The 17,052-nt window shown below is 40.5% G+C and overlaps 1 protein-coding gene across 3 annotated transcripts in view; it reads left to right on the top strand.

Moving 5' to 3' along the window:
• Nucleotides 1–17,052, top strand: part of SORCS1 (sortilin related VPS10 domain containing receptor 1) — a 602,977-nt gene that overhangs the window by 405,227 nt on the left and 180,698 nt on the right. For all 3 annotated transcript variants that reach the window (XM_030807336.1, XM_003255446.4, XM_012505615.2), the window contains exon 5: nt 7,267–7,340. In XM_030807336.1, coding sequence (XP_030663196.1) covers nt 7,267–7,340 — 74 coding nt within the window. The remainder of the gene's footprint in view (nt 1–7,266; nt 7,341–17,052) is intronic.

Consider the following 17,052-nt stretch of genomic DNA (forward strand, 5'->3'; position numbering starts at 1 on the left):
GAGATAACGCATGCAAAATATGAACACAGAGCCTGGCACATAGCAAACATGGCGTAGATGCCAGCCAATGTATTATCCAAAGACCTGAAAGATAGCACCCCTGGTGTGGTGCAGCTGGAATTAGACAAAGCCTGTCTAAGTCAGAGGCTGTCTTATCCCAGTGTCTTTCCAGTACGTAGCGCTACAGGCACTTTAATCAATTTAATTTAAATGCCTTTTTAGACAATCACTAAAAGGTCCCATGGAAGCAGAATGAATGGAACAGGACAGATGGATCTGTGGTACTTAGAAATATTATTGATTATAATAATAGAAAACCATTAAATATTAAAGTATTTATCTTCACATTAACTCTATTTGTTTTTTAATAGACCTAGCAGCCCCTTAATGTCAAAAGGGCAAGATTGAGATAAAGACAAATTGATCCTTGAAATTCAACCCCCTGGGGATATTCAAATGATTTCTGCACAAGCACAAACACTTAGGAAACTGATATCTACCTAATGCCATCATGTTTCCCCAAGGCACTGCATTAAGTTAAAAGGCACTCGGTTTTTTATAAGAAATATGTTGAGCGTTATATACCATGCTGGTTTGGCAGGATTTTCATGTGCTTGAAATTTCCCAATGTCAGAGCTGATTTCTAATCTCATGAATATGTAAGTAATTTAAGTATCCAAGTACTAAACTGGCAATTAGAGTGGAAACCAGGGAGCTCGCTAAATGTCAACCCCAACACTTGTTTATAAAACAAATTCTCAAGCTGAAATGCCATCATATGCAAACAAGGAAGGCTTACGTTCACCTTAGATACCATGTTTAAACAGGTCGTATCATTATTTTTCAGTTGCTACCTGGAACAGTTTGATTTGCCTGTTTCTAATCATTTGGGGAAAAAAAAACAGAGCTACAAGAATAAGGAGAAATGAACATTTTAAAACAAGCAATTGGGTTTAAGATTTGAACAGGCACAATTGTGCTATTTGATAGTTTTGTAGGCTTTGAAAGAGAGGTATTTGTATGTCCAAATTTTTAGCTAGTTCTTCATCTGTTCTATGCCACCAACACTTGTCTTTAAGAACCTTTAAGAGGCTGGGCACGGTGGCTCATGCCTGTAATCTCAGCACTTTAGGAGGCCAAGGCAGGCAGATCACTTGAGATCATGGGTTTGACACCAGCCTGGCCAACATAGTGAAACCCACCCCCCCGCCACTAAAAATACAAAAATTAGCCGGGTGTGGTGGTGCATGCTTGTGATCCTAGCTAATGGGGAGGCTGAGGCAGGGGAATCGCTTGAACCCTGGAGGCAGAGGTTGCAGTGAGCCGAGATGGCACCACTGTACTCCAGCCTGAACAACAGAGCGAGACTGTCTCAAATAAATAATAAATAAATAAATAAGAATCTTTAAGGCCAAGATTTTATCTTATCATTTTCCTATATACCTGCAGACCTGGATGCACAGGAGGTGGTCACAAATCAAACTCTCCCACAGTCATATATTGACCCTCCCTTCCCAACCGACTCCAGTTCCGTAAGTCTAATCTTCCAAGCTTCACAGCACCACCCTCAACTGTAGGGCATGTGACAGACTTCAGTGACAGCTGGGGAATGGGCAGTGACAAATTTGATAAATCCAGCTGCAGGAGAGATTGATGGAACCAGCAATAGGCCATCATTCCTGCCCAGCCTTCATCAGCAAAGCCTGACTGTCCAGCTTTGATACTCTTATCTTTTGACCTTACTGACATTTGGATCCAGTCTACATCAGCTCCCCACAAGTATTGGTAAGATTGCACCTACCCAGCCTGGTTCCAGGCTCTCTTTATAGCCCCAGCTTCTACTTCACTCTGTAATGCATCCCAGCCAAACTGGGTCTTTTGCTATTGACCAAAGAAATGTGAGAACACCACCCTGAGTTTTGCTCCTCTGTTTATTTGCACAGACTGACCCATTCCCCTAGAACAGTTTTTCTGCATGTCTTCATTCTAAGACATGTTAATTGTATTACAAAGCCCACTGTGAATTATTTTGCAAATTCCAAACTTTTTCTCTACAACATAGGCCACTACAACACTGTGCACAAAATGTTACACATTACTGTAGGTTGTCTGTGATATCACTAATACACAACATTTTCTTTGAGAAACTTAAATCTATTGGGGCAGGGTTGGGTGTGGGGATCTGGATTGGGCATCATGGCTCTCTCACTATCTGCTCTCTGTACTGAACAGCCAAGGTAAAGACTCGTGTCAGCTCTTAGTGAAGTTTACGGAATCCTTTTAAGTGTTGCAGATTTTGGTTCCCCTTAGCATGGGTTCTGGCCCCCTCCTACGCTGTGGAACCAGAGCATCAGAACATACTTCTGAGGACCACATTTTTCTCTGGACTGATTCTCTTTCTTCCCATTGAGGGTGATGGAATAAAGAACTTGATATTTATGATGCCTCAGGCCTGGCATTAGGAATGTATATGAAGTCCTTAAGGTACCATCTCTTTGTTGCTAAAAAAGGATGCAGGAACAGCAGTGAGAAGCAGAGAGTCATGAGGTGGATGAGTGCTTTTTGTACCCCGGCCATCCCCAGGGCAGTATTAGAATGAGGCAAAGAAAACAGAACTGGTAGGATTTTCTGTCAGCCTTTTCAAGAAGTACAATTTGCAGGCCCCCTGCTTCCAAAATGTTAAGAGGAGAGAAGGAAAGAGGAGTGGGCAGGCAACCTTGAAAAGAGCCGACAGCAGGATGTTTTCCACCAACACAGGCGCCTCCTAAGGAGCCTGTGTGGAGGATCCCCAGGAAACTGCCCACCTGACCCCTGACCGGGGAAGCCACCGTGGGAAGCTTTGTGGTGAACAACATCTGGTCCCATGAACCAAAGACTTAAAACGCTATCACAACTCTTAGCTTCTATGGAATTCTCCTAGCACAAATTTCTGTGAAATGGATGCTCTTTCACTCATTTCCCAGCTGCAAAAGAGAATTCCATCACGTGCACCTGTCTAGCAATCTGAAAAGAGAGGATACATTGATCCGATTTAGGGATATTGAAAAGACTTTCTAGGGACACTGACAATTGCAAGCTTGTGGATCACCACAAGGAGTTGAATTTCTTATCTAGTAGCAAGTTGTCACTCTTCTAGGGATTTAACCAAAATGTGGATGTTAAGGTGGAAATGAAAGTTGGAAATGGCTGCTACCCTTCTCTCATCCCATCTTCATCTGCTGTAGACTAGGAATTGAGCAAAACCAGTGCATCCCATTCTTTCCCTCCCCAAAACCAGTGCATCCCATTCTTTCCCTCCCCCAGGCTATTTTGTCCTGCTGTGGCGTCCCTCTTTGTCAGTGCCCACCATCCAACTTGCAGCTCCGAAGACATCCAGAGGATGGTGCCAGAGATGCCTAACAGTTGGCTCAAAGCTCTCAATGAAACTAACCCTGGCAATTTCATCCTTTGGAATTAAGTGTATTTTTATCTGCATTCTTCTTAAAGCAAACAAAGACAGATGGCAAGGAAACAAGCCAATGTGAAAGATGTCTTTAAAAAAAAAAAAAAATACCCTTCAGGAGAGGAACACGTCAAAATAGAGAGAGAAGTGCTAATAGCCCCAGACCAGCATAATGACAGTCTGGAGGGTTAGGCCCTAAGGCTGCTAATAGATCTTGAGCACAGGTGAGGGCTGGGTTTGTGCTCATTAAGTTGTATTTACTAATGCAATGTAGTCACAGATACTTTAGAATGATTTTACACAGAAAGGATTTTCTGTGTTGCATTCTTATTGCAGATATAACCAGAATCTTTCCCTGTTCTCTAACATTTCTGCTCCTTCAGTTCTTTTTCAACATTTATACTAATGTTAGCTAAACAAAATCAAACCCTCTAAGAATGGCATTTTGGTTTTTTTTTTTGGAGACAGTGTCTCGCTCTGTCGCCCAGGCTGGAATGCAGTGGCGCAATCTCGGCTCACTGCAAGCTCCATTTCCCGGATTCACACCATCCTCCTGCCTCAGCCTCCTGAGTAGCTGGGACTACAGGCGCCAGCCACCACACCCAGCTAATTTTTTGTATTTTTAGTAGAGACGGGGTTTCATCCTGTTAGCCAGGATGGTCTCGATCTCCTGACCTCGTGACCCGCCCTCCTCGGCCTCCCAAAGTGCTGGGATTACAGGCGTGAGCCACCGCATACGGCCAAGAATGGCATTTTTAAGTTCATGACACGGCATTAGTAGAGGAATATTGCCCTCCTAAAACTAGTTTAAGTACTCTTTCATCCTCTTCCTAATCTTTCTATCTTTCTCTAAGCTTGGCATAGCTAGAGAAAGCTGCTGCTGCTTTCTCTGATGTGACAGGAAGTAATGATAGTTCTCAGTTCTGTGTTCTGACAGTCAAAAGAAACCTTGGAGCCAGAGACAGGGAGGGAAATAAATCTTACTTAGGTGCTGCCAACACTATGAATTTTATTAGAGGACATTGACTCATTCTACAGGGAAAGCCTTCCACTGGTGGCTGAGACAGTCATTGGGTAAAATGCTTTGCTACCATTACCTTCTTTATGGAGGAGCACTTTGCTGCCAGACTCTGAGGGTTTAATTAACACGTTAACTTGAATGGCAGAGTTGTTGTTTTCTTTTTAGTAGGTATAACACCAGGCTGGACAATTAACTTTTTAGGGAGAAAATATCTGAAGTAGTAGGTGGAGAATACAGAGCAGTTTTGTCTAAAAGTGAATATTCAAGACTCTGCTTTCAAATCCTTGGGAGTTTCAAATATACTGATATTTATAGGGTTTTGTGGATGTGTGTTTTATTTGTGTGTTTTTTAGGTATACGCCTCTAGTTATAAATCCATGGAAGCAAAACATATTCATCTGATAAATTTTCTTTGTCCACCAATTGTGAAACCTGGGTTCTTTATTAGGTAGAAACATGACTAGGAAATTCACGTGGTGCAAAATCATTATCTTTTTCCTTTATCATCTACTGTGTTTGAGGTACCTGTACACGTAGAAGGATAGGATTTCCAACATCTGAAAGCTTTGCAATCTCATTAGAGAGGCAAGAAGTGGTCTTAGATATTTTAGAGTAATTTTAGATAGAAAGGAATTTCTACCTTGCATTCGTGAAAGGTTCTCTTGAAAGGCTATTAAGAGAATTAAACATAAATACGTGGCGGGTAGTTTGATAGCATCTGCTCTTGTTCCATAGTTCTTTGGAGATGAGACTGGTAGGAATCTTGGTACATAGAGGAGGGTTCATAGAAGAGGTGACCTTTCATCTGGCTCTGAAGACACGCCTGGTGTTGAAGAAGGAAAGTCTTGAAGCCACTTCTGCCAGAGTGGGCAGCCTCAGTGAAGGCACAGCAAGGCGTGTGTGGGAAGGTGACAGGGCCAGCCCACCAGGACCGAAAGTTACCTTCGGAGAGAGTAAATTGAAAGAATCTCACTGAGCTGAATAAGAGAGGCTTGGTTTAGTGGATTGTTTTGTATACCCACTGCTTGAGGGGCCTCTATATGCTCACAAATAAGAAAGTTGCTCTTTGAAGATATAAACAAATGTCATGGGACATACCTGAGTGGTCCACAGGCTCCAGATTCAAGCTTAGGGGATAAATTTAAAAAGAGAAAAAAAGAACCACAAATGCTGGCGCCCAACAATTCCTCATAGAGATGAATTCTCTGTGGGAGCAGGAATAGCAATCCTTTGGTGTAGCCGTAGGAGCACACAGAGTTTATATATTATTCTTGCAGCATGTATATGAGTTCAGCCTGTTACCCAGACATACTATTATTTTGAACTGTCCTGATACTTTTACATTTGCATTAAGCTTTGCATGTTACTAAATATAGATATATCTATATGACATAGGCACACCGCAATGGTATGAACTCTGTTCCTGTTAAACTTATAGAAAGAAGTAGAGCTCTGGGCTTAACAAAAAGAAGACAAAGGGGAGAGAGAGAGAAGCGGATGCTCTCGGGTTGGGTGCCTGCTGTTGTTGTACAGTCCTCTGTGCTGAAATACCAGGTGTTCAGGACATGCTGGGAACAAGAAGCAGGCCACGCATACACTGGCTGTTTGGGTTCTCAGTTAAGATGGTGTGACCTGTCCCATCTTCTGTTATCTCTATGAGGGGAGTTGTCACCCATCTTTCCTTGGCACTTATAAAATATATCAAACATGAAATGTACCCAGGAAACCAGTCTCCCCCAGGCACGATGGCCAAAGAATGAATAATAGGCTGGGCACGGTGGCTCACGCCTGTAATCCCAGCACTTTGGGAGGCCAAGGTGGGCGGATCATGAGGTCAGGAGATTGAGACTATCCTAACACAGTGAAACCCCATCTCTACTAAAAATACAAAAAAAATTAGCTGGGTCTGGTGGCAGGCACCTGTAGTCCCAGCTACTTGGGAGGCTGAGGCAGGAGAATGTCGTGAACCCAGGAGGTGGAGCTTGCAGTGAGCCAAGATCGCACCAGTGCACTCCAGCCTGGGCGACAGAGTGAGACTCTGTCTCAAAAAAAAAAAAAAAAAAAAAAAAAAGGAGAAAAGAAAAATAAAAAAGACTTAGAAAGAAAACTTACAGATTCTCCTTGGCTAGATGCCTGAATAATGTGTAATTATTACTTAGATAAGCTCACATAGATAAGCTAGGCTTATTTATATCTTGTCCCTGCCTATCTTACCACTTTGACTCATGTTGTTCCTTCTGTGAATAATGCTATTTTTGTCCATCTGAATGCTGTCATTCATTCAGGTCCCAGCTGTTTCACCACAGCATCTGGAAAGCATCCCTAAATTGGCTCCTGTCTTCTGCATTATTTTATCACTGGCTGCCTCGTGCATTTCTCATTATGGGAGCCAGGTTCAGGTTACATTGCGTGCTCTTCCAGAACCAGGTCTAGATTTTGTACATCTTTGCATTCCGCACAATGCTCGGCACATGCTAGGTCAAGTGGCACAGCTAGCTTTATCGCCAGGCAGAACAGGGTGTGCATTCCATTTCATTCAGCTACTTATTTGGCATGTAATTTCTCACAAGTCAGTTAATCCTTCTAAGCTTCAGTTTCCTCAGCTGTAAAATGAAGATATTAATCTGCCTTGCAGAATTTGTATAAGGAATAGAGATGGTACATGTGGAGCACTCACCTTATATATGGCAGGTGTTCAATAAATGTTAGGTATTATTATTATTGCTATTGATCCAATGAACTGATGTTTGTATATTTAATGTACTATAGAACCATAGTACTGAGTAATTTCTGTTCTTTACAGTTATACAGCTCTGCTGAATTTGGGAGAAGATGGCAGCTTATCCAAGAAGGGGTTGTACCAAACAGGTTCTACTGGTAAGTCTCACTTTATCTTGTAGCACATTAAGATATGACCTAGTCATATATGACCTAGTAAATGACCATTGGAATCTTGTTCTCACCAGTGCTCTCACATAAGGTCTGTTCTTACTGGGACATGCCCACATCCCCTCAGGGCAGGATGTGACATTAGAGTAAGAAACAATTTAAGAGAATGTTAAAAAATGTGTCAGTCTTTTTGAAAAACCCCAAATGGATTATGGAGGTTAGTGAACTGCAGGGGCTTTATGAGAATTGCTTTGTTATATTTTGGTGGAACCTTTGAGACAGACATTTAAAAAAATCTAATAGTGACTTTTTATTACTAAAAGCATTATATACACATATATCGCATATTCAAATGAAGATTTTCAGTCTAAATAAGTAGGTTTTATTTAGTCTAAAAGTAGATCTTCCTCTCATTCCTGATTTTGGATCTTGTAGGCCTTCTCCTTGTTATTTATTTATTTATTTATTTATTTATTTATTTATTATAGACAGTCTCACTCTGTCGCCCAGGCTGCAGTGCAGTGGTGCGGTCTGAGCTCACTGCAACTTCTGCCTACTTTGTTCAAACGATTCTCCTGCCTCAGCCTTCCCAGTAGCTTGGATTACAGGTGCATGCCACCATGCCTGGCTACTTTTTGGATTTTTAGTAGAGATGGGGTTTCACCGTGTTGGCCAGGCTGGTCTTGAACTCCTGACCTCAAGTGATCCGCTTACCTCTGCTTCCCACAGTGCTGGGATTATAGGCTTGAGCCACCGTGCCTGGCCGGCCTTCTCCTTGTCATGTGGGACACAGTTGCTATTGCTAGTTTCTCAATTATCTTTCTAGAAATGTTCTGTGAATTGCCAAATGTGCGTGCGTGTGTGTGTGTGTGTGTGTTAGTGTGTGTGTGTTTGTGTGTGTGTAGTCTTACTTTGCTTGGGCTGCAGTAACAGAATACCATAGACTGGGTGGCTTAAACAACAGATATTTATTCTTCATTGTTCTGGAGGCTGGGGAGTTCGAGATCAAGGTGCCGGCAGATTTGGTTCCTGTTAACAACTCCCTTCCTGGCTTGCAGATGGCTCCTGTCTGCCTGTGTCCATACATGGTAGAAAGAGAGAGCTCTGATCTCTCTTCCTCCTTTTTTTTTGTTTTTATTTTTGAGACGGAGTCTCCTCTGTCACCAGGCTGGAGTGCAGTGGTCCGATCTCAGCTCACTGCAAGCTCTGCTTCCCAGGTTCACGCCATTCTCCTGCCTCAGCCTCCCCAGTAGCTGGGACTACAGGCACCCACCATCACGCCTGGCTAATTTTTTGTATTTTTAGTAGAGATGGGGTTTCACCATGTTAGCCAGGATGGTCTTGATTTCCTGACCTCATGATCCCCCCACCTCAGCCTCCGGAAGTGCTGGGATTACAGGCGTGAGCCACCGCGCCCGGCCTCTTCCTCTTCTTATCAGGGCATTAATCCCATCATGAGGACCCTATCCTCATGATCTAAGCTAAACCTAATCACTTCTTAAAGGCCCTGTTTGCAAATACCATCACATCAGAGTGGGTTATGGTTTCAACATATGAATTTTGAGAAGACAAAAATATTCAGTCCCTAACATACATAGATAGAGATACTTGCATTTACATAAATGGTAGCTGTGCACACTGTTCTATGCCTTGTTTTTTTTGAGGGATGCAGTTTATTATGCATATATCATTATTTTTAGTTGACTACATATCATTTTGCTCTAAGAATATAGATTGGAGGTAAATCTTATGCCTAATTAATGCAAAACATAAACTATATATGTTAATGGGATGTGTGTATGGGAAAAGAGAAATACATGAAGAGAAAGAGAGAAGGGGGCAGCAAGACAAAGAAAGGGACAAAGGAAATAGCATTCCTTTCTTTAACCGCTTCAGTTCATCTGCCTAATTAAACTAGAGGTGGCTGTGTCCATGGGAATGGGTGGATAAAATTGAAAACAAGGAAAATATCAGAAGTTAACTGTGGCTTTTAAGTTTCCAAGATCTTAGATTCTGGCAAAGTAAGAACAAAGCACAGAACATTCTAGTGTGATTTTGATATTAATATTTATCAATACCTTTGAGCGTACATCCTACCTCCTGCCAAAGACGTGATTCTACCTTACCCTAATTTCTCTAATCTGCCTGTGGAAAAGACATTTAGGTTGTGTCAAGATTTTTACTACTATAAACCATATTACAAGGAATTCGCTCAGACAAGAGTTTAAATATCCTTTATTCATGTCATTCAGAAATCACTGTGACAGTGACCTTTTAGGAGCCAATGAGCTCCCTGCAATGAGGGCAGTTGAAAGTATCTCCTCTTGATTCCTCCTGAAATCACACTGCCTGTCATCAGCCTTTAGAGTTACAGGCAGAATAGATCACCAAAGTACATAATAGCTTCCCACCTCCACTCCAATTCTTTCGCTTTTATATGAACTTCTAAAAGGAATGCATTTTTATCTTTCTCATTTTCAAACACTGCCCTAAAACCCCTGTGGGAGTTGAAAGCCAGAGAACTACATTAGAGAAATCTCTTAAAAAGCTAGCAAAACTGCCTGAAAAAGTTAGACAAGCCATTTGCAAACAAACTGGCTCAGAGGTAACACGGAGACTTCTATATGGTAAGATACCACTTTTTCCCCTATCGTAACGAGGCATTTGTAACTAAAGGAGGTTTTTGTTGCACAGAAGCTTATTTACCTCTCTCCCTCTGGTGCTCTTGTTCAGGATGCTGTGAGCCTTGCTTCTAAAGTCCAAATTGACATCTTCTGTCTCCAGGAACTCAACTCTGTCTCTTATTGAATCTCCCTTCTCTGGTCAGCGTTTTTTTCTCCCTCTCTCAACTAATTTTGTATCGTATTCATGAGAAACCTTCATCTCTGTGTGTTTTGCCTATAAAGTATAAAGTTAGTTTATGGAAGAGAGGGTTCATGTCTTTTTCTTTCATTCTCTGCCTTTTTGGGGGTGTTATATGTGCGTAGAAAGGCCTCAGAAAATAAGCAAATGAAGGACTGAAATAAATGAATGTTGTCCTCCTAGTTTATCCTGGAAATGGAGTTGCTGCTTTGCTAATGAAAAAGCATGAGGGATAAATCTTTTCTCAAGTCCCACTTTCAAATGACTGCAAATATCTGTACATGGTGCCCAGCACTAGAGGGTAGGAAGTAGCCATTCAGAGGACTTTGCAGAAGTTGGTTCCTACCAATAGAAACAATGAAAAATATTGAAAGGATGGGCAAGAAAAAGGAACCGAGATGAGAACATTTCCCATGTAAGTGGTATGTATATACAGTGTTTTCTATGTCACCAGAGGTCTTATTTATGCATTATTATAACCTGAGCAGACCTCACCACTGCTTCTACCAGTGCTAATTGCAATATTTTCTTACCTATTCCTTGAAGAAGGAATCTTCTATATGAAAGCTTGATTAGCAAAGCTCTTCTGATCAAAAGCCATAAAATTATCTTTATAAAAACATTACACAGTATTGTGTATGAATTCTTATTGATCTGTTAAGTAAAAGAAATAAAACCTCCTGTTTTTTTGAATACAGACACATCTTGCCCATTCAAGTCTTAATAGTGCAACAAGCACTACTTAAACTTAAGCTATTTAATCCTCATAACAACCTTCTGAAGTAAGCTTTTCATTATCATCATTAACAGAGAGGGAACCTATGGCATAGAGAAGGTAAGCAATTTGGCTAAAGTCACACAGCTGGAAAGTGCCAGAGCCAGAATTTGAATGAAGGCTGTCTGTCACCAAAGTCTGTGCTCTACTAAATCAACAAATGCTGTTGTCTCTGCCTCTTAGCCTTACATTCTTGGCTGGGACTGTGAGCCCTGGAAGTCTAGCCCACTCAGGCATATCAATGGTGAGAGCCCAAAGTTCTTTTGACCACAGTGCCAACTGTGCTTGTCAAATGGCTCACAAGGGTTCCTTAAGCTTAGCTGATTTTTCTAGAGAAGGCATGGGAACTCGTAAATTGCATAGTACCATGACTGTTGATGAAAATCTCGGTCTCTGCCCACATGGTCTGTAATTTCTAACTCTGAGCAACTACCTTAAGCTGACAGAAAAGTTGTCAATCAAAGCAATATTTATTAGATTCACTTCTGGAAACCAATTACTTCAAATTATGTAGGAACTATGGGGCTATCTAGGATAATTCAGCAAGTATAGTTAAAAGAAACCTCCTTTAATCATTTCTGCTTGGAACCTGGCTATTGGGGGTGTGTATGGGACTGAGGGAGATTTCTCTAGTGTTAAATCAAATTGTTAAGTTACCATGGGTAATAACAGAATTTCCCTAGAGAAGATATGAAGACAAATTCATATTTTTTCCTCATCACCTAACATGTTGATAATTATTTTTATTTCTGGTAGCAATGGTCATGCCACCTCTGGAAGTAATAAATAGCAATTGTGAAATAATTATGGCATGTAACAGCTTATTCTTATGTTATCACAGTGGTTTCTGCTAATGTTACCAAAGCACTGGAGGTTTGGTCAAGACCCTACTGCACAAAAAGCCAGTCACTGAGACAGCAAGTATTGCCAAAGAAGAAGGCTTTAATCAGGTGCTGCAGCCAAGGAGACGGGGGCTCAGTCTCAAATCCATCTCCCTGGCTAAAAGTATGGGTTTATATAGCAGGAAATCAATGTAACAGGGTGTAAAACAGGAACTAGGGAGGGGCAAGGAGGCATCTGGTTCATGATCTGGTGAGTTTCAGTTCTTTAATAATTTTTTTTTGAGAGGCTTGAAGATCCTTCCTGAGGAAGGAACTCAGATAAAACAAATACAAGTTTCAAGCTTTAACAGCAGAAGGGTCAATCTCTATGTTTATCTAAAAGAACAGTGTATGGGAGTATTGAGCTGGTTTTATTAATATTACCATAGCAACCATAAATATGAACTTTCCTCCAAGGAGTTCAGATGGTTTCTAAAACTGATTTACATACATAGGACATCATGTAAGAGACAGCATAATATTACCATTAATAGAATAGGTGTCCTTTTAATTTAACCGACAGCAACAGTGGTCTTGTTGTTTCCTGTGCTGGAAATCAATTATATTGGGAAGCAGTACAACCTGTAGGTCAAGGGGTTCAAGGACACTGAGGTTTAATTTCTAGCGTTGCCATTTACTAAGTAAAAAAAATCATGGGGAAGTTACATAACTTCTGTGTGACTCAGTTTTTTCCCCTGTAAAATAATTAATACCTACTTCATCAAATGAGATGCTTCTTGTGAGTTGGTTACATGCCTTGTGCCTAAGAACCATATTGAATGTCCACTGGGTAACAGTGTTAATATTATTCATATCTATTTCTATCTCTATTAGTTTTGTTTTTCTTTGTGTTGTCTTCATGATCAGGTTTGCTTTCCCCATTTTGTGACAGTGGTGGACACTAGCAGCTTTAGGCTTACTTTTCTGTTTGTTTTTGTTGAGACATTGTCTTTCTCTGTCACCCAGGCTGGAGTGCAGTGGTGTGATCTCGGCTCATTGCCACCTCTGTCTCCCGGGTTCAAGAGATTCTCCTGCTTCAGCCTCCTGAGTAGCTGAGATTACAGGCACATGCCACCATGCCTGGCTAATTTTTTGTATTTTAGTAGAGAGAGTTTCACCATGTTGCCCAGGCTGGTCTTGAACTCCTGAGCTGAGGCAATCCGCCTGCCTCAGCCTCCCAAAATGCTAGGATTACAGGTGTGAGCCGCAGTGCCCAGCCTAGGCTTACATTTTAACAGCTTAGAAGCCCCATCAAGCTAGTCTGTCTCTTTTTCTCTATTTCCAGGGATTGAATCTGAGAGGCCTGGCTTGGATCAAGGACATACAAGATAATTCATTACTCAAGTAGGTCAGACATGTATCTACCCCAAGAATTGAAATACAGTCTGGGGTTGAGACCTAATCAAACTGCATGGTTCAAGGTTGGAGGAAATGTAATTCCTAAAAAGGGAAAAAAAGGCACACACACAAAAAGATTATGTTACTGTAAGGGAAGATGGGTTTTCTTATTAGGGAAAAAATATGTAGATGGGAGAACTGAGTGTCATAAGGATATAATTCCATCAGGGGATTTGTATTTGTTGAGTAACTACATTGGTCTAGCTAGCCAGATGATAATCATGCTATTTGATCCTCTTAACAAGATTATATGGTAGTGGTTATTATCCCCATTTTGATGAAACAGAAAAGTGAAGTGATGTAGTTTATCCAACATAACACATAATTTGTAACAGCCAGGTTTTGAAAGATCAGTTCAAATTCAAGACTTACTCCCTTTTCTTCCTCCAATAAAAGACAGGAGAAAAAACTTTAAATTTTGAAATTTTATTTTAGTTTAGCACTTCAGTAGGTAAAAGCTAAGGTGCTGCATTTGACACTGAACAAAGAACATGGTGGTGGACGATCAGTGGTATCCAAATGCCTTAAATAAGGAAACCTCCTGTCAGAAGCCAAATTCTCTACTCGAGGATAGTGAATGTGGTTTGTTAGGATCTGAGTCAAGTATAGTATAAAGCAATGGAAGGCATTTCTCATTAGAAATTCTTCAGCAATCTATTAATTATGCAAAAGACAATGCAATCTTAGGGCTGTTTCACTTAATTAAAAATAGGTTCAGCCTTACCTTATTGATTATGTTGCTCTGACATACAGACAGCTGGCTTGAAGTAGGGACAGCTGAATGGTGATACATATTTTCTGTGACTAATTCACACATGGAAAATCAAGAGTTGGCTCAGCAATGAACCTTTGTTATTTTGGAATGCCAGCTATGTTTCAAGAATGTCCCTCCGGGGGTTATATGACATCTGTATTATATAGCAGAAGGATAATGTTTATCCTTATGCTATACTCAGTGCATTTCAGCATGTATACACATTCTCATTCTTCCCCACAGTTCAATGCCAGTCAATGTGAATGACTTCCCATTCCACATCTTTTTCAACAAGTCCCATTTGTTGAGCATTTACTGTGTGCCAAGCCTTGTGCTAAGTATTTTGCATATATTGTTTAAATCAATCCTCAAATAATTGATGTGAAATGGTTTATTGATCAAGACTCTTTCAAGAGATGTGATAGAAAAATGCATCCTGTTTTAAGAAGAAAAAAATTTTTAAAGAGATACTGGCTTATGCGTCTGGAAAGTCAGAAGGAACTTTATTAGACTCCACTATATCCATAGGCTTCTTAAAGGCATCAGATCTTGATCTCTCCCCATCATTCCACTCTGCTTTCCTCTGTTTTAGCTTCACTTGGGCACAATTTCTCTTTGCAGTGGCCTCTAGAAGCTTCTATCTTCCCAATTCACTCCAATGTAAAAAAAAAGGACTTCTTGCTTGTTCCAGAAAAACTCCTAGAATTAAATCTTATGGGCTCTGATTAAGTAAAATGCCCATAGATAGACCTGGGGCTAGAATCAATTTTACTAAACCACATGGGCAGAAAGTAAGGAATATGATGCCCCAGGAGAGACTAAGGTGCTTTTACCAAAAGACATGGGGAGGATAATACGAAGACATCAACAAGAGGTACCCATTATCCAGAGATGTTTTGGTCGAGAAATAAATCAGGTAAATAAATAAACACAAGCTTATATAATTTTGCCTAATGTCTCACACTAGTAGACAATAGTAATGAAATTTAAACCCAGGTATGTCTGGCTAGAGAGCCTGTGTTATCTGCACACTATGCTATAATCTACCTCCAGTGTATCTTCATGGTCCCCACTGCCATGGACCAATACAGTCTGGCTTGAGCTTGAGTTCTCTTCTTACATAAAAATCCTACATTGGCAGGTACTTTATCCACATCCACTGGGCCTCACCACTACCCCTTGAAGTGACTTTTTTTTTTTTTGTATACCTGGCCTATTATCGCTGCCCCAAATTTTCTCCTCTAACCTTGAGTATCAAGACTGACACGAAAGAGGCAGCTTCATAAACTTTTGATAACATACCTGTCCATGATCAGAAAACACTCCAGAATATAAAATAGCCTCTCTCTCTCTCTCTGATTCTGACTTGTATCATTATCATTCATTCTCAAGGCCTTGTTGAATATTGCTGCCAAGCCAACTTCAGGTTTTTATCTCTCTTATTGTTGTTTGATAGTTTGTTTTATATACACGAGGTCACCATGGCCATTTCTCTTCCTCCTTCAGATATACCAGCCATTCAGCACAGCACCCCTAAGACTTCTTTAAGCCACCCACACCAAAGAGACTTAGAGAATGTGGCACGAGATGGCTGCAACTCTTTCCTCTTCCCGCCCCTCGTGAATTTAGTGGATTCAGTAACAAGAGACTGAGCCTCTGCATTTTTCCTTCTCTAGGTTCTGCAAACTGGAAATGGGATGAAGTCTAAAAAGGTTACAAAAAAAGGAGAGAAAGAGCATAAAACTCTATTAGATAAAAATGACCAGATATATAGACAATATATTAGGAAAGGGGTATGGCTTTTTTTTTTCCCCAAGACACTCTGCCTCATCTCTTACTCAAAGCTATGAAGCAGGTCACTGTCTGCAGAAAACTTCAAAATGAATACTATCACTCACTTTCAATTTATGTTGAGGTGGCAGTGGAGTATCTTACCATTTAGAATCAGCTTTTTAAAAATAGGCTTCCATATTTCCTTATTCCTCATATCCCAGCGTGACCACTCTTGGGTCATATTTATCTCTGCTCTCTTATCTCTTCTTAAATATGTAGATTTCCAAGTTGTGTCAGTTCTTCCCTCATAGTATTATCCCTGCCCACTTCCTCTCCCATTCTCCTTAGCATTACCCTGGTTTAGCTCCACCACCAACACCCCACTGAGAAATAATGAAAAAGCCTCTCCATTCATCTTCCTATATCACTGCCTAAGGACTCTTGTGTCTCCCCAATCAAATATTTGTCTCATTCCTCATTGTTTGCAACATAAATTGAAGAGGAAGAATCTAACTAGGTTCTTGCCATTGTGGGCTCGAATGTACTTTTTCTGACCTACTACCCACTCCAATTCTGTATGCTAAATTCCAGGAGGCCAGGTAAGTAATAGTAAGCACTAGTAAGTCTATGGATCTGTCAATACTTCTTACATCTGTCCTTATTTATTTTAGCAATGATTAATTTTTAGCACCTATTATGAGCCAGGACAGTTTTCGTCTTTGAATACAAAGATGCTGTGTGAGGATTTTTGTCATTAGGATCACAGTGGATCTTTATGGCCTTATACCAAAGCCCACCTCTGCCATGGAGCCTTCTTTGGTTCTTCCTGCTTTTAGGGACAAAAGAAATCTCTTTCTTCTCTGAATTTAAATGTCACGATGTCACAGATAAAATGTAATATATCATACCATGTACCGGATTGCAGGTCTATATATGTGATTGGTAGGAAAAGCATGGATTAAGGATGAACATATTCAGGTGTAAATTTCTAGCTTTACTATTAATTAACTAGGTGATTCCAAGAAAAAATTTCACCTGCCCAAGCTTCAATTTCCTGCTACAAAGTCTTATTTTTAGAATTAAAAATGACATATTATCATTATTACCATTAAGTAACTTAGCACTTAATATGTTCTCCACATATATTTCTTTATTGTCTTCTTTTCATTTCCTTCTAGAAGATAAGTTTTTTAAGGTTCAAGGCTCTGCCTTTAACATATTTCTATTTTGTGTACTACAGTAAATAGAGCAGCAGAA

This window comes from Nomascus leucogenys, chromosome 3 (genome assembly GCF_006542625.1).
Source record: "Nomascus leucogenys isolate Asia chromosome 3, Asia_NLE_v1, whole genome shotgun sequence".
Classification (NCBI taxonomy): Eukaryota; Metazoa; Chordata; class Mammalia; order Primates; family Hylobatidae; genus Nomascus; species Nomascus leucogenys.